At 35.9% G+C, this 19,452-nt stretch overlaps 1 protein-coding gene across 4 annotated transcripts in view; it reads left to right on the forward strand.

The window, feature by feature from the left end:
- Positions 1–1,715: 1,715 nt before the first annotated feature.
- The window catches only part of LOC121426100 (histone-lysine N-methyltransferase EZH2-like), a 28,610-nt gene continuing 10,873 nt past the window's right edge, over positions 1,716–19,452 (forward strand). Inside the window, exons 1-13 of one of the 4 annotated variants that reach the window (XM_041622259.1) lie at positions 1,716–1,824; positions 4,148–4,335; positions 5,540–5,668; positions 6,464–6,580; positions 7,411–7,531; positions 8,088–8,183; positions 9,425–9,584; positions 11,767–11,930; positions 13,210–13,301; positions 15,551–15,722; positions 16,472–16,635; positions 17,239–17,327; positions 17,823–17,869. In XM_041622259.1, the coding sequence (XP_041478193.1) occupies positions 4,168–4,335; positions 5,540–5,668; positions 6,464–6,580; positions 7,411–7,531; positions 8,088–8,183; positions 9,425–9,584; positions 11,767–11,930; positions 13,210–13,301; positions 15,551–15,722; positions 16,472–16,635; positions 17,239–17,327; positions 17,823–17,869 (1,519 nt within the window). In that variant the 5' untranslated portion in view covers positions 1,716–1,824; positions 4,148–4,167. The remainder of the gene's footprint in view (positions 1,825–4,147; positions 4,336–5,539; positions 5,669–6,463; positions 6,581–7,410; positions 7,532–8,087; positions 8,184–9,424; positions 9,585–11,766; positions 11,931–13,209; positions 13,302–15,550; positions 15,723–16,471; positions 16,636–17,238; positions 17,328–17,822; positions 17,870–19,452) is intronic. The other 3 variants (XM_041622277.1, XM_041622269.1, XM_041622284.1) reach the window with 3 other exon arrangements.

Here is a 19,452-nt window from a genome sequence, read left to right on the forward strand (position 1 = left end):
ATAAATCTTTCTCTTAAACAGGGAATAGTTCCATTAGACTGGAAAATGGCTAAGCTCACGCCATTATTTAAAGGTGGTAACTTAAAGGATCCTACTAATTATAGGCCAATTTCCGTATTGCCTGTACTGTCAAAAATAATGGAAAAGGTTGTTTTTAAACAAGTTTATAAATATGTTTCTGATAATGATATACTTTCAAATAATCAGTTTGGATTTCGCCCCAATTATTCAACAAATACAGCCCTCTTTACAATTACAGAAAATATTCGTAAAGAATTAGATATTGGGAACGCTGTTGGCTTAGTATCGCTTGACCTTCGGAAAGCATTTGAAATGGTTTCCCACGATATTCTGTTAACAAAACTTGATCTTCTGGGGTTCGATGAGTCAAGCTTACGATGGTTCCAAAGCTATTTAACTTTAAGAAAACATGTAACAGTTATCAATAATACATTTTCTTCTTATAATACAATTACCTGTGGAATTCCGCAAGGGAGTATAATTGGTCCATTGATGTTTATAATTTTCATAAATGATATTTCTACTGTTGTAAAGTTTAGCAGTATTTCAATGTACGCTGATGATACCTGTATATACTATTCCTCAGATAATGTTTCTGATTTATGTTCCTGTCTAAATGAAGATTTGGCACGGATTTCAGACTGGTTGAAATGTAATGAATTATTACTGAACCCTAAGAAATGTGAATTTATCATATTTGGATCAAGGCGTAAATTATTAGCATTTGCAAATGCACAAGTTCAAATTGACGGTGAAAAAATCAGAAGAGTGGAAGAGTGTAAATACCTTGGCGTTATGCTCAGTGCACCGCTTAACTGGAATGCACATGTTAAATTCGTTAAGACGAAAGCAACAAAAACCCTGTATTGTTTGAAACGGCTCAGGCCGTACATCAGTCTGAATACTGCTATAATGCTTTACAAAGCACTTTTTCAACCACACTTTGATTACTGGTTCAATGCATGGTTCAATGGTTCAGTATGGTTCAATGCAGGGAAAGTTTTACTTAAAGAATTAAGTGTTCTTCAAAATCGAGCACTGCGTATGGTCTTAAGAGTTGATTATAGATACAGTTCCAATCTATTGTATTCTACTCTGAACATTGATAAGTTAGAATTGCGATGGAAAAAACAGGCAGTTTCCTTTATATTTAAATTACTTCATGGACTACTTCCATCTTTCTTGTGCTCCAAAATAAGCATCAAGAAAAGTAATTATTCTCTTCGAAATTACCAGTGTAAGATTAATCTCGAAAAACCCAAAACTAATTTTATAGGGGACGGTGCTCTCTATATAGGTATTAAATTATTTAATTCCTTACCAAGTAATACCGGCAACTGGATCAGTTCTCTTTATTTATGAAATCAGTTAATTCCAGCGACTTCTAACTCATCTGCGGGGGGGGGGGGGCTAGAGAATTTCTATGATTTCTCTTCGCACTGCGGTTTTATGTAGTTTTACTTATTGTTTTTCATTTTAATTATGTATGTCTTATATTATGTGTTACTGTAATATTTAAAATATTTTCGTATTGTCTCACTTTTACATGTTTTTTAATGTTCATGGACTTGCTGAAAAGCAGTCTGTTATGACTGAATGTAAGTTTTACCGTGATTAAATAAATACAATACAATACAACAGTACAACTCCTCCGAGCTCCATGTCCATTGTCAAGGCCCATTGTCCCATTATGCTCTAGCGCCATCTTTTGTTGATTGTTTGCAGCAGCACATCCGAGACCGAGATCCCGCGTTGATCCGATTCCGACTCTTTTGTGGAAATTCAATCTATACTTGACGTTTGGTGAGTAGAGGATAGGTCTAAATATTCAATTCTTATGAACCTTACGTGGTCAGGTTATGTAGATTCTGTATTCTTTGCTTTTCAATAATCTTGAAAATATGAGAAGCGTTACATATTCACAAGATTTTACTTTCTCAGTCCCACTGCTATGTTTTTGTGTTGTGTTGAATTCATGATTTCATCCGTTCACCTGTCCTGGCTTAGGCTTTAATCATGTTAATAGTCTTGAGGACGCAATGATTGTGACTTAACATCCTGATATATACTTCTTCATCATTGACGTCTTGACACTCTGGAAAGACTTATGTCCCCTCCAATAATTAAAAAAATTACTTCTCCAAAACCCCCTTCTTTTGTTCTCTTTTTCTTCTTTTTTTTACTTCATACTTCCGGTTGGAGCTTGGATTTGAACCTCTCGCTGCTGATTAGGCCCGTTTTGAAAGTCCATTTTTGATGCATGTGTACACGGCATGTTTTTCGGTCGTGTACACCACTTGTTCACTGCTACCACCCTGCCTGTAGGAAATCTAGAGGTAGGACTATGGTATGCCAATGTTGCACAGAGCACAAACTTAAAAAAAATCATTAAAATATCACTTTTGTGACCAAAATTACTAATTTCCATACAGTTGCAATTTATTTTTCACTAGTAATTGGGAATAATTTTTTCATTCACCAGAGCGCTCAAAATCATGAATTTTGGGCATATATTTGTGTACGCCCTCTATTGGTGGAAAGTAATATGGCAAGAAAATTTTCATTTTTTGATCTCTATTGTTAATTAAGAAAAAAAAGGATTTAAAGAATCAAATTTAAATAAGAGCCAAGTTGTATGAATAATAGATGTAATGGAAACTGTCAGTGTAAAAAAAACAAGCATTTGCCCCAAAGAAAAAGAGAAAATAAGCCAAACATTGCCACCCTTATTTTGCCACACATGGAGATATAACTGAGAACAAGGTTATATTATGTTCATTGAATGAGTGGTGTACACGTAAACACTGTCAGAGCGAGTTATGTTTTCATGTCGACATGGACCCGCATCAACATTTCATAAAATAAGGTCTATGTAGCCTAAGTCACGGTTTTAAAGCTTACCTGAGAAGTTTGAAGTATCAATCCACAAAATTGGTGCAAATTAAAAGTTTACTCAGCTTAGCAGTGCATTAAATTAATAAAGAATGCAAAAGAAAATCAGTGCAGGGCCCTAGCTAGCGCCGACGCTCGTTGGATGCGTATTTTGTATACTGTACCGTACATGCATGCACAGATCGCTGTAACCCAGGGAACTCCCACCCATATTGGAGAGTCTCCAATATTGGCTGTGCGCCTCTACTGATTATTGACTGTTTGCAGCGCACAGCGCAACTTCGTTCTAAAAAGCAAGTACACGGTGCGTTATAACAACAGCACGTATTACCAATTTAATCAGCCGAGCCCGAGATGTCCGATATTTTGGAAAGTGCTAGTCTTGAGTTGAGGACTCCATGATGATGTTTTTTTCAAACATTTTGACATATATTTCTTCATCATGGAGTCTTGAATCCCTGTCCATTTACAATAAGAGACACATGAACACAAAGATTTCCCTAGGAAATCCAAATCCATAGGGTGAAATAGGTTTGTATTGTCTAATTTTATCTATCTATGATCCTTCAGGCGCCTAATGCATATAAAGGGATAAAAATTATTTCACTATAAGTGGTAAAAATGAGACGTTTCTTACCAGACCCGATCTCCCATACATTTGTAGGTCCCGTTTGTCAACAAAGCAAAGACAATAGACCTGACCCTTGAACCGCTTCGTAATGATGTACTTCCGACTAGCGATGCCGATTTGAAGAAAAATTAATAGATAAAATTTATTATTTCACAAATACTAAAATTTGCTACATGTTTATAAAAAATTATTAGTAAATTGAGACATTGATTTCTAAGCAAGGGCATCTCAAACCGTTGCCCAATTAAATGGGGGCTAATATTCAGACCATATGGAAAAGTGTGCAAGTCGGACTGCACTAAACTCCATATTCTTTTGCAGGATGTTTTAACCAAACACGGCAACATTTCAGGAAAATAGTAAGGATTAATACCAGGTGCCATGAGACACCCTACAACATTGCAATTGATTTCTTGAACTGTTTTGGTCAGGCAGTGACAATGGCAAACTAACGCATTTGCACATTAAGTTGTTGAAAAATACCACCGACACCGACAAATTTTAAGATAAAATTCTACACCGCATACCCTTTCCTGTAAAACTATTTGTACTTATAAAAACTTTCTTTCATTTCAATTTATGTGTCTTCATTTTTGATGACAGGTCATAGGTCAAATGACATCATGGCATCAAACGCTACAAGGTCAGCAACCTCCAGCCCGGCCAAGAGTGAACGGAGTACAAGTGAAAAGAGCGAAAAGAACACCTTCACAGATCTGAAGTCAATAGTGAAGTCAGAGTACATGAGCTTGGTGACTAACAGACGTTTCAAGAGAGCTGGAGAGATTAGGGTGGGACTAGGAGATTTTCTTATATTCTTATAATTACTGTGTGAAATAGACCAATATGAATGTTTGTTTGAATTGAATCGCAACTTTGAGTTAAATAAGATTATTCACCACTGCTCTTCAGGCTCATAAGTGACAAAGAAAATGATTTTCTAGAAATCAATTAGGGCCAAGCCATGCCAGAATTCTTTCTTCCTGGATTCTGACAGCATACAGTATTATATTCAGATCTCTGCATGTTTTCAGTACATCCTGTAATAAGGTCATAGGTAATTTAATGGACTTTGATATTCCTCTCAATTTTGACTTGATAGATTTAGCCTACACCTTCTATAACATTAATGATAAGGGTAACAAACGCTACAAGATGGAGACTATTCTGGCTAAAATGTATACTCTTTTTTTCCATGGAAATAAATGAAATCATGTAAAGTGGTTTAATCTCCATAATCTCGCCAAGTCAGATGAACCAAAAAGAGATATGAAAATAGAGGGTGATTCACTAACCACTATAAAAAGATATAAGAAGCTTAATAGACCAATAAAGCAGGGCAATAAAGTCTCATGAAAATTAATTTTACACTGTACCTCTCTTACAATTGATTTTTAATTCTCAGGGAATCATCTCACCGAAATTAATTATGCTCAAAATTATTTATATTCTATCCAAATTTACCACTTTCAGTAAGTCTCTGATCCAGACCAGTCCCGAGGCTACTTCACAAAATTTTGATTTTATGAATGGCTGAAATAGCTTGCGTCAGGCTTGGGCTATTTGGGTGCTGCTTTTATTAGCACCAGGACCACGTGCCCAAGTTTGTTAATGGGTGATTGTAAAAGTAGTGGGACTCTGCTATAGTTACTGAGCGCAAATTTTATCGAGTAGTGCGGACTATTTTTTTGCACGGGCCTGGTGCCGTAGTGCGTACCCAAAAATCATGAGTTACTGAAAACAGTAGTAGATAGTTTCCAATGGGCCTTGTGGTTAGATATTATTCTCAATTTTGACTTGATAGATTTAGCCTGCACAAAGTTTGAACACTTTGCGATTGTTCATTGGGATGTCTTTTACAGTGATTATGTTTAGCATTATGTGAAATCAATGGTACAGTCATTCGCTCTGTTGAGTGTTAAATGTTACATGCCCTTGTTTGATGGCCACTAGGACACTTGAAAATGTGTCTTCAAAGTCTTGTCTTTTTTACAGATGATTTGGTCGGCCAATCGTAAATGTATAGAAGAGAGAACGGAGGAGAATGAAAGGAAGAATCAGGATCGTCCCTTCCAGTCTATCCACACTGCTGCTTCCTTCGATCAACTTCCCATTACAAGAAAGGTAAGACATGTCATCTTTAAATCTCATGCTGCTCTACTTTGGCAAATTGGGGTCTTTGATATTAGCCAGAACTTGATACTTCCCGACAACAGATCTTGTGGTATTGAAAAAAAAAGGAATGAACCCAGTTGAATACACCTTTGCATGATTGAGCGCTTTGTGTATTCCATGTTATAATTTTCATGACATTCATCAGATTTTTTTGTATTCAAAAGTGTTATCAAGTCAAGCTTTAATGGTTTTTTTTTTGTTAATCTTTTTAGCTTTAATAGGTAGTGAAGATCTATCCCTTCTTTATTATTCATGTAGGTTTTATGTGTCACAAGATTGGTGTTGGTGATAATGAATATCTATCATGTAAATAAAATTTCTCCTTACAGATGGAAAACCAGGGCTCACAGGAGCAAGAGCATAAGTGTTATGAAGCGTGCATAGAATCGTAAAAACTTTTTAGGTCTGTTTTCAAAGATAAGGGTTTAGCATTTGACACTGAAAGCTGTATTCAATGGATCCTTTCAACTTTCTTAGCCTTGGTCCTTGAACATATTTTACTCTGGAGGTGATTCACACATAAGATCAATTTTAGGTGACATTAGATTAATCTTGAGAGAACTTGATTGCTCTACAGCTTGTAATATTTTATTTTATCTGTTGATCACACAAGTGTTTGTAGAGTACACTATTTATTAGTTCATAATGCCCTGTTTGACTATTCAGTGCAGCTAGTGACTATTCAAACAAATCAGAGATGCATTGGTTATTATTTTGAATGATGATCTGCTAAATTGATTTCAGTGTTCCATAGAGGTTGGTAGTAACAAGCAGAAACAGACTGCCCCGCTGCATACACTTAATGGTGTTAGTTCAGTGCCATGTGTCTATACATGGGCTCCACTTCAACAAAATTTTATGGTAAGTAGGCTTATCCATTTACTTCTTGATAATGCTCCCCTTTATTTTGTAATGTCCACGATGATAATAATAAGTATTATTTATTTTTTTATTCATTTTTGCATGTCATGATAATGTACAAAGTGTGACCATCACAAAAGTAAATACACTAAATTATAATTTTACATAAAAATATGTATTATTATGATCATTTGCTAACTGATTGTACGAAATTGGCAGACATGCAGTGGTATGAAAATATATACAGATGCTTGAGCCGTTATCACACCTTTGGAAACATGAAATATGTATGTATATATAAAAAAAATACTAAGAAAGTCAAACAAACAAACTTATGATTACGATTAGAAAACTAAAATTATAGTGGGATCTTATAGAGGCTCAGGTCTGTAAAATATGGCAACTCTGATCGATCTCTAATTATATAGTATCCCAGCATTAGAATAGCTACCAATAAGATTCTCAAACATATTAAGAAACAAATGAGCTATGACAGTGAAGGCAATCTATTAATCCAACCTTTGTTGAACCCAGGTTACCGATTTTCAGGCTCTCTATTTAATGTTTATGTCATCCATGATATCATAATTCTGCTTTCCAATATGTCAAAGTAGTGGTGAAGGAAATCCTTAAAGCTAGATTTGTCCCAGTGTACTGAAGGTAGCAGGAAGTACTTCCCACTTGTAGCAATTGCCCTTCTACTCAACCTGATTCATTGCATTTTCAACCCTCATCCCAATTCTCCTGCTCTCCTCCACTTGTTTCATCCTTGTCCCGGTTGTCCTTTTATTATAACCTGGTGCTTAATCCCATTCTTCTGTTGGTCTTAGGTGGAAGATGAGACGGTTCTGCACAATATTCCTTACATGGGGGATGAAGTCTTAGAGCAAGAACAGACATTCATTGAGGAACTCATCAAAAACTATGATGGCAAAGTACATGGTGATCGAGGTAAATTGATGATTTAATTTAGTAACTAAGATCAAACTTGCAACTGTCTTTTCCTATATCGAGTTATTGACACTAGGGAAAATAATGGTTATTGGCTTAAACCTCTGCTTCATATTGAGCAGAACTTTTTATGTGTACCTCCAATCAATATACGGAGGGAAGTGAGATTTTTTTTTACTATATTAATGTCAAATGAGAAATAGAACAAGAAACAAAACCAGTTTTATCAAATGCACCTTCAAGTTGTTGGTTTTTCCAGCCTTTTGCATTTAATACAAACATCCCACGCAGGAGGCTCTTGTCTTTTCTTCCCTCAAATCCTGCATATGTCACAGCTTTCGATATATTATAAGCAATACTTAACTTTCTCAAGGTTTCTGTCTAAAATCTCTCACATTGCCCATCTTTGACTCTGGCATTTCTTAGGTTCAAAGAACCCGAGTTTGGTAACAAGTCATTTCCGATTACATTGTTAGTTCTCATGTACTCTCATGAAATAAAGTGTGAGATTGTCAGAGCCATTCTAACTAGTTGATATTGATTGTTTTGCTGACAGAGGGAGGTTTCATTGATGATGAAGTCTTTGTTGAGCTTGTTAGGAGTGTAGCAGCCTCAGAGCGTCAGATGACAACCAAAAGAGAAGAAGAAAGTGGTAAGAAGAACAAAAACATTCCTTCATGAATTTCAGTAAGACAACAATATTTCGAGATTCATGAACAGTAACTTCAATTTTTTGTGCATTCCCGTCAAAATATGCAATGGGTTCATGGAATATAAACTGCAGTCAAACCGATCTGTTAACACATACTTGTGTAGTAGGTTTCACAGTACACCATGCATCTTTCTTGGGCAAATGTTGGTCCTGAAAAGGACCACCCAATCTCATTCTCCTGAAGATGACCAGAAGACACTTGTTGAAACGTCAAGATTAGGTGATCCTTTTCAGGACCAACGCTTGCCAAAGAAAGAAACATGGTGTACCGCTAAACCTAATACACTATTCTTCTTCTACACGGAAACATGTTTAGAAGTTATAAAACACGTGCTCATTTAAAATTGGAAGCAGTTTTGGGGGTCACAATAGACACGTTTGACTTCTTTTAGCATTGCATGTGTTTGACATTTTTTTTTCTAGAATTGATTCTCATGAATGATATGTCAATATTGATATTTCAGATGCATATGATGGTGTGATAAATTCCTAAAACACTTCTTTATCTTATATCAATGATGTATGGTAAAAGAGATCAATGTACATGTAGTTGTAATACCATGCTCTTGTGTTGAGTGCAGCAGGCTCAGTTGAACCACAGACTTCCCTTGTGAGAACCAAGGTGTCTAGACCACTTTGCCAAGGCACCTCCTTTAAATTGATATTGATATAATAATATATATCAATAATGGGAGGGAGATTCTGTGTTGAGTTCTGTAATTGTGCCATTTATTGACATCATCCTAAACAATGTTTGGGAGATACGAACATTGTTTCGTTTGAGAGATGTAAACATTAGACATGATAAATGCAACTTCTGTAAAATTAAAAGAGCACCCATGCCTGCCTCCAAATTTGTAAAAAATTACCTTCACTGATTCTGCTTTTCCTCTTTTCCTTCTTTCTCCATTTAATTCTCCATCTCCTCCCTTTGCTACTCTCTTTTCTTCCCTTTTTTCTTTGCCCATCTGCTCCTCTTGTTTCTACATATTTCTACTTTTTTTAAAAAATGTCTTCTTTCTCCACATTCTTCACTTTCTTGTGATCCTTTCCCTATGCTTGTCTTTCTTCTTCTCCTCTATATCTTCCACCATTTCTCTTCCATCTCCTCTTTCTCCCTCTTCCTCTTTTATTTTTCTCATCTAATCATACTCATCATCATGCATAATTTATCTAATCAGCAGGCTCTGATTTGACCCAGATGAAATTAGAAGAATTGAAAGAGCCGGAATTGAAACCAGAAGAAGATTCTTCATCGTCTGTTTTTCCTAAAGATATCATCTTCAAGGCCATCGTCAGCTTCTTCCCTGAAAGAGGAACAATAGAAGAGCTCAAAGAGAGGTCAGTGGCCTATAATACAAAGGGCAATTCCACAGGTTGGTGGACATGAGCTTAAAAATTAAAATTCAATATTTTCTTGAATTTTTTAATACTTTAAGTCCTTCATACATGATAGTTTCAGGAACAAGAAATAAAAAGTTTATTTTCATATGTATACTTTGGAAAAAAATGGTCAAAAGTTGTGTCTTCCATTGTGTACCAAAATACAAGTAAAATAGTGAAAAATGAAATATGCCTTATTACCATTTTGTTATTGCAACAACATACCACTTTATATATTTCTGAAGTTTAGAAGAGTCAAATTACTTAAAATACACAACCGCTTTTTAAGTAAACTTGTAGTACTCATTCAGAAATGAATATTGCAACCTGCTCAGGTGATGTAACGTGAGTAACCGAAAAAACTGACTTTGTTTTCTGAGAGAAAAATTCTTCACAGTTAATTGGTGGGATTTTAAATTCTCTTCCTTCAAACAATCTTTGACACAGTGATGACTATCAAAATCATTAAAAATTACAATTTTTTATAAAAATGATGACTAAAAACTGTAACGTGAGTAACTTTGTAACGTGAGTAACCATCATGTAATGTGAGTAACCAGTAAAAATTATTCAGTTCGGTAACATTTTCTGTGGGATGTCAAGTTTTAAGTCTCATGGTTAGTTGTGAAGTTATTTTTGATTAATTAAAAGCAAAATGAGGGTACATCTCTTTGATGCTACTCTTTGTTCATCAAAATATCAGTGGTCATACAATCACACAAAAAATTGAATATTAGTAGAAGTATTCACAATGCGAGAGTGCATTAGTAAGACTTGGTTTTGATTAACCAAACTTTAAAGAGTGTTCGAACAACACATTGAATGCCCTTACCTGTAACCCTATCTAGGCCGGGGTATTTTGGGAGTTGATATGGCCCGGGGGGAGAGGGGGGGGGGGCTCCCAGGCCCCCCTTGAGATCTCGGCCATTGGCCGCACAATCAAGCCAAAAATTTGCGTGCAGGTTGTCTTGGACATAATCTACAATACTATACAGTAATTTATTTCATGCAAATTGGTATTAAGCGATTATGCTAATTTATGCATAATTAGTAAGCGAAATCATACTTTTCCCTCCTACTCCCTAATAAAGCTCCAATTGTTCCAAGTTTTGGTATAAAATCTCTTTTTGATGTTCCTAGCAATGAATTTTACACACATTATTGAATTTTCAATGACATGTGTGTTGTTCACCATACATGGACAAAATGTAACGTGAGTAACCGTAACGTGAGTAACCATATTATCTGCACCCCAAGTAAAAACCAGGTGTTCTTTATTTTTTTAATTATATACAAAGTTTGTCTCCCTAATATACTTCTTTGAAATGGATATGATCAACTTTCGTAAAAGCCTTGTATGAGGAGACTTTTCACTTATATCGACTTTTCATTTTATGCATGTCCAAATCATGTAACGTGAGTAACCGACACATTCCAAAGATTTGCCAGGAGCATAATATTTCCCAAGTTTTGTTTTTATACAAAGGATAGTCAGACTGTGTACTTTGTTGTGATAAGGAGATTTTTATTTGCTATCAATAATGATGGAGTTACAGCTCCAAGTATGAGTCAAGGTGTCTCCAAATGTAACGTGAGTAACCGTGGAATAGCCCCAAAGCTTAGCAATCATCATAGAATATATTTCTATGATTAATTACATTGACTACAGTGTACAATTGATAATGAAAATCAAGCCTACAATTAATTGTTAACCTTGTGTTATGGGACCCAAAACTATTTATTTTGTATAGATTCAGCAGCTAAATAATGAATGAATGATGCGAAAACAATTAGATGCCAACTTATTCTAATTTTAGCATAATGGCTGCATTAAACAAACTGCTTTGTACAGATTACTTCATTTATCTCTGCTTTTTCAAGAGCTAGTATGCCGGGCATGTAACATAATCACTATAGCCTTAATGTTATCTGGTTTTTTGATATTTTCTATGGACAAACATCTAAAGATTTACCACCTTCAAAATGGTTACCTTTCAACAAGTAACAAGATGTAAGTAATCATAAAAGTAGTGATCGTAATATCATGCCTGAATTGAAACAAAATGCATAGACTCTTGATGTATTATTCTTTATTCTTGATTGTTCTTATTTCTCAATCTTAATTATTTTCATAATTTAGGTATCGAGAGCTGACAGAGAAGCAGGATCCTAACATCTTACCTCCCGAGTGTACTCCAAACATTGACGGACTAAATGCCAAATCAGTGCCTCGAGATGAGACTATGCATTCCTTCCACACACTCTTCTGCAGACGCTGCTATAAATACGACTGCTTCCTCCATCGTGAGTTCTTATTCTGTTTGCAAGACCAGCCTCATTTCGTTGTTCTTCCTTTCTCTTTTTGTTGTCAAATTCTTATATATTTACTCAACCTTTTATTCTTTCAATTTCTTTTCCACTTGTCTAGCCTTTTCTCCTGCTCAGAAATGTTTTATCATAAATAGCTGGTTTAATTAACACAAAGACAATTTGATTTCATCGTTATTCTCTCTGTTATCTGACTTGATACCTTTTGGGACTCTCCTCTTGTAGTTGATACCAATAATAATAATAATGATGTCTATTTACTTGGAGATTATTGTTACTCCTGTCATCAGGTTCATTCAGATATTTCCACTCATACTTGGTAGGATTCCATCGAAAGGCATATTGAAGGTTTTGAAGAGATGGGTTACCACTTGCTGTCAGCAATTTATTGTGCTGATGGTTTGGATACACATACAATAAGCATGTTCTCGATTGATATTTGAAAGTTTGGCTTGGTCTTATGAATCACAGAAAATATTCATGCTACACATGTTGGTTTTGAACGCAGATTGACAAGAATGCAGGGAGGTTGTACTTTTTCCAGGGGGGGGGACTGTTCCAGTTCTGTACTGTTCCTTGGAAGGATTAATATTCACTTACAATCTAACAATCTGTTGCACATAACTTTGTTGATGTAGAATTGTAGGTCATGGGTAGGGGTCTCTAGCTCAGTACCGTAAGTAACGGACCATAAACCGCACCCGTAGATTAACCGCTTCCGCAGATTAACCGCACCCCCAACTTTGGACCAAAAAAAAAATCCTCACATTTACATGCATATAGGTATGAAGAAACAAGAACTAAGTTAAAGATTTCAAAGTATCCAAAGAGATTACTAGTATGCGGAAATCTGCTGTTCTTGATCAATTCATCTACAAATGTTGGCAAGAAAGAAAGGTCCTGACAATATTGGCCACTAACACACTCACCTCACAGTCACAGTGTACACACACACACAGCACTGCCGTTCTTGTACATTGCAAAGTACGATACGATACCAGTACATCTTATCAAATAATGATCTGTGTCTTTCCCAGCGTAGGAGGAAGAAACATTCACATTTCTTGCATCACAACCTCACAATCACTTTTAGAATTTGTCTAGCATTCAATGTCTTAGCTCAGACCCATCACCGTGGATAAACCACACCCCCGACCTTTGCTTCTATACCGCCAAGAATAAGGTGTGGTTAATAGACCGTTATTTATGGTACCCATCGTAATTTCATGATTTCATGTATTGTTTTTGTTTTCAGCATACCATCCAACTCCTAGTCAGACCAAACCCAAGAACAAGGAATTCAGGACTAGTACTGAGCCATGTGGACCAAGCTGTTTTATGCATAAAGTGAGTGACTGACAAACACCAGTGCTGGTATTCAATTCAAGTATTGATTAATAAAGTAAATTACTTAGTATTTTACTTGCTTAAGCAAGATGCTTATATTATTCAACTCACTTCTAAGTATTTTACTTTATCAAGCAAACTTTAAGCAAAATACTTTTACTACTGTATAAGCTGTTATTTTCGGGAATTTTGTTGATAGAAGATCACCCACAAATTTAACAACGCGCAAAAGTGTTCTCTTATAAACATGCAACGATACGAGAGCACATTAGCTAGCCGAACAATACAGCACTAGCTATATACTAGTACACACAATTACAAAACATCCATTGTCACCTCGTTTTTATGATCCCTGCCCTAACACAGCCTGGTGATTGTTTCATGAAGAGTTTTTTGCTGAAAATCACAGCGAGAAATGTCACATGAAATTTACAGCGCATTCATAAGGCCTATGAATAATAGTGACGTAAAGGGGTTTCCCCTCTTGCCTTGTGTATGCGTGGTTTCCGTCTTTGGTATCCAGGGTTCACAACAGCACACGGGGCTGGCCTGGGAATACCTGCAGGATTTGAAGAGTGCGAGTCCGAGCTGGAGAGGGACATGAAGGTTGGCAGGGGCGTGAACGTGATTGTGTTTGGGGATGGGCCGAGGGTGGGTACTAGTATAGAAATAAATGTATATACTGCAATCTCGCGGGATATCAAATGGCGAAATGAGTGAGTAAAAATGTGGCAGGAGTTTATAGCGATAACAATAGTTAGAGCTTTTGTTTGCACTTAACATGATCGTAAACGAGTTATGTCAAGGATTTTCCCAAGCTGTTGTAAGGCGTGGTCAACGTGAAGTTAAGGTCATGCAATTATGTGACAGAGGCCGCCTTTCGCCAAAATATTAGCTTATACAGTACAGTAATAACCATTGTGACATCATAAAGCCCAAATCAAATGATTTGCAATGTATGTATCCAGTTTTGTCCATGTACATTTGTAATGGCACGCAAGCAAGATTTAAGCCAGGTAGGCTGCTGACTTAGATTTAAGCAAAATGTGTATCCACAAATTAAATTGAATACCAAAGATGGCCAGGTATTCTACTTAGTCAAAATACAGTAAAGAAATCTGCCTTGAACTATCAAATTTAATACCAGCCCTGGGCCTTACATGTATTTCACAAAGTGCTGCAATTCTTTAGATTCAAATCAAACTTCAATTACATTTGATCTATAATTCCCACCTCGTACAGTAGATACACAAATTAAGATAAATTGCAATGAGTGTTATTTGAATCTATATGTCATAACTTTTCATAAGATAGTGCCCTATTCTCTTTTTCCCCTAACTTTTGATAAGTTGCAAGAAAATGGTGATTATTTTACATCTGTTACTTATTAACCATTTGGAGCCTAGTCATGAGTTTTCTCTGGTTGGAGTCTGTGTAAAATATGGTGTTCTAGAGACAATTACTAATCTTTTATGTCTTAAAGATGAAAATGTCATGATCTAGGGGTGAGGGTTTAGGGCATTTCATGAAGCGCTAATAAGTTATTCACAATCTTATGGAAAATTAATCTATGTTGCATTAGCTGGAGCTGAAACATCAAAGTGTCGATATATGCTTTACCTGTTCAATCACATTTTCAGAGCAAAGTATAAATTGGCTTTTTTATACATCAAAGTATTTGAAATGTGACCATTTCAGAATAAAGACTGGAAAAAATGCTGACCTTCATCACTGCCGATTTTATTTCATATGGGACTGAAATATTTGGTGCAAGCAAAGTATGCTTTAACATATAGGATGTTAACAGAGGTATCTGCTCGTCTGTGTTGGTATGGAACCAACACAGAGCGTTGTGGCCCAGTGGATTAGTCTTCTGACTTTGAAACATAGGGTCGTGGGTTCAAATCCCAGCCATGGCGTACTTTCCTTCAGCAAGGAATTTATCCACAATGTGCTGCACTCAACCCAGGTAAGATGAATGGGAACCTGGCAGGAATTTATTCCTTGAAATGCCAATGCGCTGTAAAAAGGCTGTGGGGCTAAAGCCAGGGTAATAATATCCAATTCCTTTGGAAACGCATAGGGACGTTATGACATAATGTGATATGTGCTATACAAGAACTGCGTTATTGTTATTATTATGGAGGCTCTATGTAATCACGCAGCTGCATCATGCATTGCATTATGGGTGAATAATATTTGTACAAATTTTTTTTTCATTTTTTGTCTCAATTTATTCATCTATACAGCAAGAGTACTGTATTCCAGAGCTTCCCACACCATCTACTGAGAAGAGTAAGGGATCTCCATTCCGACCCGGCTTCAGGAAGTTGGGAGGCGGACGTTCTAACACCAGCACACCAACCAAATTCCTGGGAGAGTTAGAACCCGAGTTTCAGCCATATGATAAACCCTTTATTGGTAGGTATTTGGAATTTTGGGGGGAAGTTTTGAAAGTTTTCCATGGCGCATATTTATGCAGAACTGTAATTGAGTTCACTTTGCTAAACATACCCCATTGAGAGTCCTTTATAATGAAACTCACTCCAAACAAATACCAGAATTCCACAAATATCACTCTCTGCCAATTAAAGGGATCCATTTTAGTAGCTTATTACAGTTGCTTGATATTTCCCAATTATATGAAACATTTTGCATAGCTCCTAACTCTAAATCACAATTTGCTGATACCTTGTGTCCTGCTTCTGTCACTTTACCTCCATGATGACATATGGCATGGTAAAAAACAACAGTTTTAAACGCTTTCTGTGCTCTTTTCGATCTCTGATTTTTATGCCTTCGCCCACAGCAGGTGGTTGCCTGAAGTATTACTTTTGGGGGTTTTCCATCTGGCATTTTATTCTCTTGATAACTTATTAACTGTTTTATAGATTTACTTCAAACTTGGTCCGATTATAATTGTAATTATGATCCAAGCATTGGTTGTTCTTTTTATATCCATGTTAACATCTTGGGCTTGGAATTGACAAAGAGTTGTTTAGGGATGAGCTTTAAATTTGGGCTCATGAAAGCATGTATAATTATTGATCGTTGTGAATCCATCAAGTTAACATGATGTGATTGATCCTGGAAGGGAAAGTATGAGAAATTGTGGACAGTTTTACATTGTATATTGATTGCCTTACTATTTATGAAATCTATTTTTCTAGAGCCAGAGAGTAGCAGTAATGACAGCTTGCCAGCTGATACCAACCTTGTGACATCAGAGGAATGGAATGGAAGGGAGTCCTCACTCTTCAGAGTCTTGAGAACTGTCTATTATAACAATTACTGTGCCATGGCGAGGTTGCTCAGGACAAAGACTTGTGTTCAGGTGGGTCATTCTCACTTGGCTTGGTATATTGTACTGAACCTACGCAGTGTGTTTTCCACAAGCTATGGTAGCTGAAATGTGCAATGCTTTCCTATCTTGCGTGTACAGTCCAAAATATGTAACATGATACAGCTACATTATAGCATTAAATATTGATGCACATTCAGTTTTGTGCTTGCTATGTAATAGATATTCTTGGAAATTTCTTGTTTTCTTGGTTTTTTTTTACCTCACTTCTAGCATGGAAGCTGAATGTATGTTTTCCTGCTATGCCGTCTCTAGCATTCAAATCGTAAGCATATGCTGTACAGTATAAACGTGAACAACTATGACAATGATAATTTGATATGACAACCATTGTGGTTGCTATTGGTTTTATTGTCTTGTCTCTTTATTATGCCTCAATTAAGTTGTATAACAACAAAAGTGTCATTTCTAAGCCACTTTTTGTATTACTTGGAGTCAAGTATTTCACTCTTTGTTTTCCAAAGCATTTTTTCATATTTTTGGTTGGGTACATTGCATGATTTGGTGAATACATTTTTTTTTCATGGTGGAATTTGTTGAAATTTAAATTGAAAATTGAATTACTGATCATTTTAGGTGGCAGAATTTTCATCGAAGGAAGGTGAAGCAATGGAACTCTCACCAGAGCACAACACACCACCTAGGAAGAAGAAGAGAAAACAAAAGTAAGTTTGATATAATCTCTTTTTTACACCGCCGTCATTTTAAGAGTATTTAAATTGAAAGCTATTTGTGTATTAAAGGGTTAGGGTTTGTGTGAATATTGGTGCTCATGTAAAAAGATAATTACAATTGGCTGGATAGTTCCTATGGCTCTCTTGAAGTGGGTAGTACAGTGATTTGTTGAGAGAGCTGAACCAAGTCTCTGAATAATACTTAAAGACGTCCAAGGTAGAGCCATGAAGCACTGTTTTGTGTTGATCTTTGACTCTGATTGAGGTAGTCCAATATGAAAATGGTAATCTGATTGTTTTTGACTTGTTGAAGGTGCTCAGCCGAGTTTGTAGTCTTCTCGTTTTGAGGATAGGGAGACAGACAATTATCCTCATCGATGTGACACTCACCTTTCTTGGTAGTTCAATATTTTTTTTACACTGTAATGAGATTGTAGAATGAATAAATAAGAAGTGAATCCAAATTTCCTTTTTATTTTCCTTTAGGTTGTGGTCTATGCATTGCAGAAAAATTCAACTCAAGAAAGGTAAAGGTACTTTGATCTCATTTTTTTTTCTCATCCATTTTAAAAATAAATTTATTGACACAAATAAGTTAATCAAACAAAGTTTACACAAATATATATTTTAACAATTTATCTGGATAATTCATTTTTGCACATTGTTGATTGACAGTCCTTAATGTCTTGTACGATTATATGTATTAGTAACCTTAACAGAATAAAAGTTGATGGTTGATGTTTTTGTTCACCTGACAGCTATAGAATCTTGAATGTTTGTGATAAACAACCAAGGACCAATAATTTAAATCCTGTCCATGGCACCTATTTAATGAGTATATAGGACATTAGGCGTTTAATTACATTTCATTTCAACTTGGTTTTAAAGCAATCTTTAATATGTTGACAAATTACTATTGAGCTGAAACTGATTTAGTCTTCAATTTTCTACCTTTACTATAATGATAATGTGAGCAGTCATCTGGTATTTCAATCATGATTTTTGCAGAACTTGTTATTTTGTAAACTGGGTGACAAGCATACACTTGTAAGAGAAAATTGACTCCTGGTTTCTCAGCATGTAATCCAGTGGTGATCTGCACAATTTTTGCAGGATTATGAAGCTCTCATTTTACATGTGAATTCATTTGATATTGGGACTGACTCTCCTGTGCTATGTAATACAGAAAGGCGTTATAGGCCATGGGGTGGTATTCTGGAACTCTGTCATAGCTTTGTCATAAATTTGTCATTTCTCCCCGAGATGTGACGCCGCTATGATTGTCACAAATCAGTATTCTGGACGTTGTCTTTTTCCCTGTCGTATTTCTTTAAGTCCCGCCCACCTTTTTAGAAGCAAACCAATGAAAATCACTGTTAATTCTGAGTTGAGAGCCCTGCTAACCAATTGGAAGGCCAGGGACGTGTGAGGTGTATCCTCAATACAGTAGCTGGCATCGCGTGCATGCGCATGTATTGATGCGCTTAATTACAAAGAGAGACAGGGAGCTGAGAAGGAATTTTAGAGGAGATGGAAAAAAGGGAGAGAAAAAAGAGAAGGAAGGAATTAATATGTTGAATGAAAATATATTTATGAAAATAGTTACGGATGATTAGTGAAACTAATACAACAATCTGGTATAAATAATATCATTGTATGCTTAGCATATAGTCTGTGTGATATCAGGATATTGTGTTACTAAAAGAAATAAGTTTTGTGACTTCTAGACCCTGTCATAAATGTTATTATATTTTTCGTTTGTATATTGGGATTATAGAAATTTATGAACTGCTAATTTTTTGATGCGTGCTAAAGAGAAGAGACAAAATTTATTACAATTTTCAGGACAAAAGTTATGACATCACCCAGAATACCAAAATACACCATCCATGCCTATTTTCTTGCCTCACAATTGTTAATTTTTCATCTTCATGCAGGGAAAACAAGCTAAATCACATAACTTCTATATTGGTCTCACCAAAACTGGACATGGCTTGTAGGGTGCTCTACAACTGATAGACCATGTAAGAACTAATGACGAAAAGATCATTCCACTTTCACCGTGAAAATGCAACAAATTTTCCATCTTACTAGTGCTTCTCTTTTCACATTTTAT

Source organism: Lytechinus variegatus, chromosome 1 (genome assembly GCF_018143015.1).
Source record: "Lytechinus variegatus isolate NC3 chromosome 1, Lvar_3.0, whole genome shotgun sequence".
Taxonomy (NCBI): Eukaryota; Metazoa; Echinodermata; class Echinoidea; order Temnopleuroida; family Toxopneustidae; genus Lytechinus; species Lytechinus variegatus.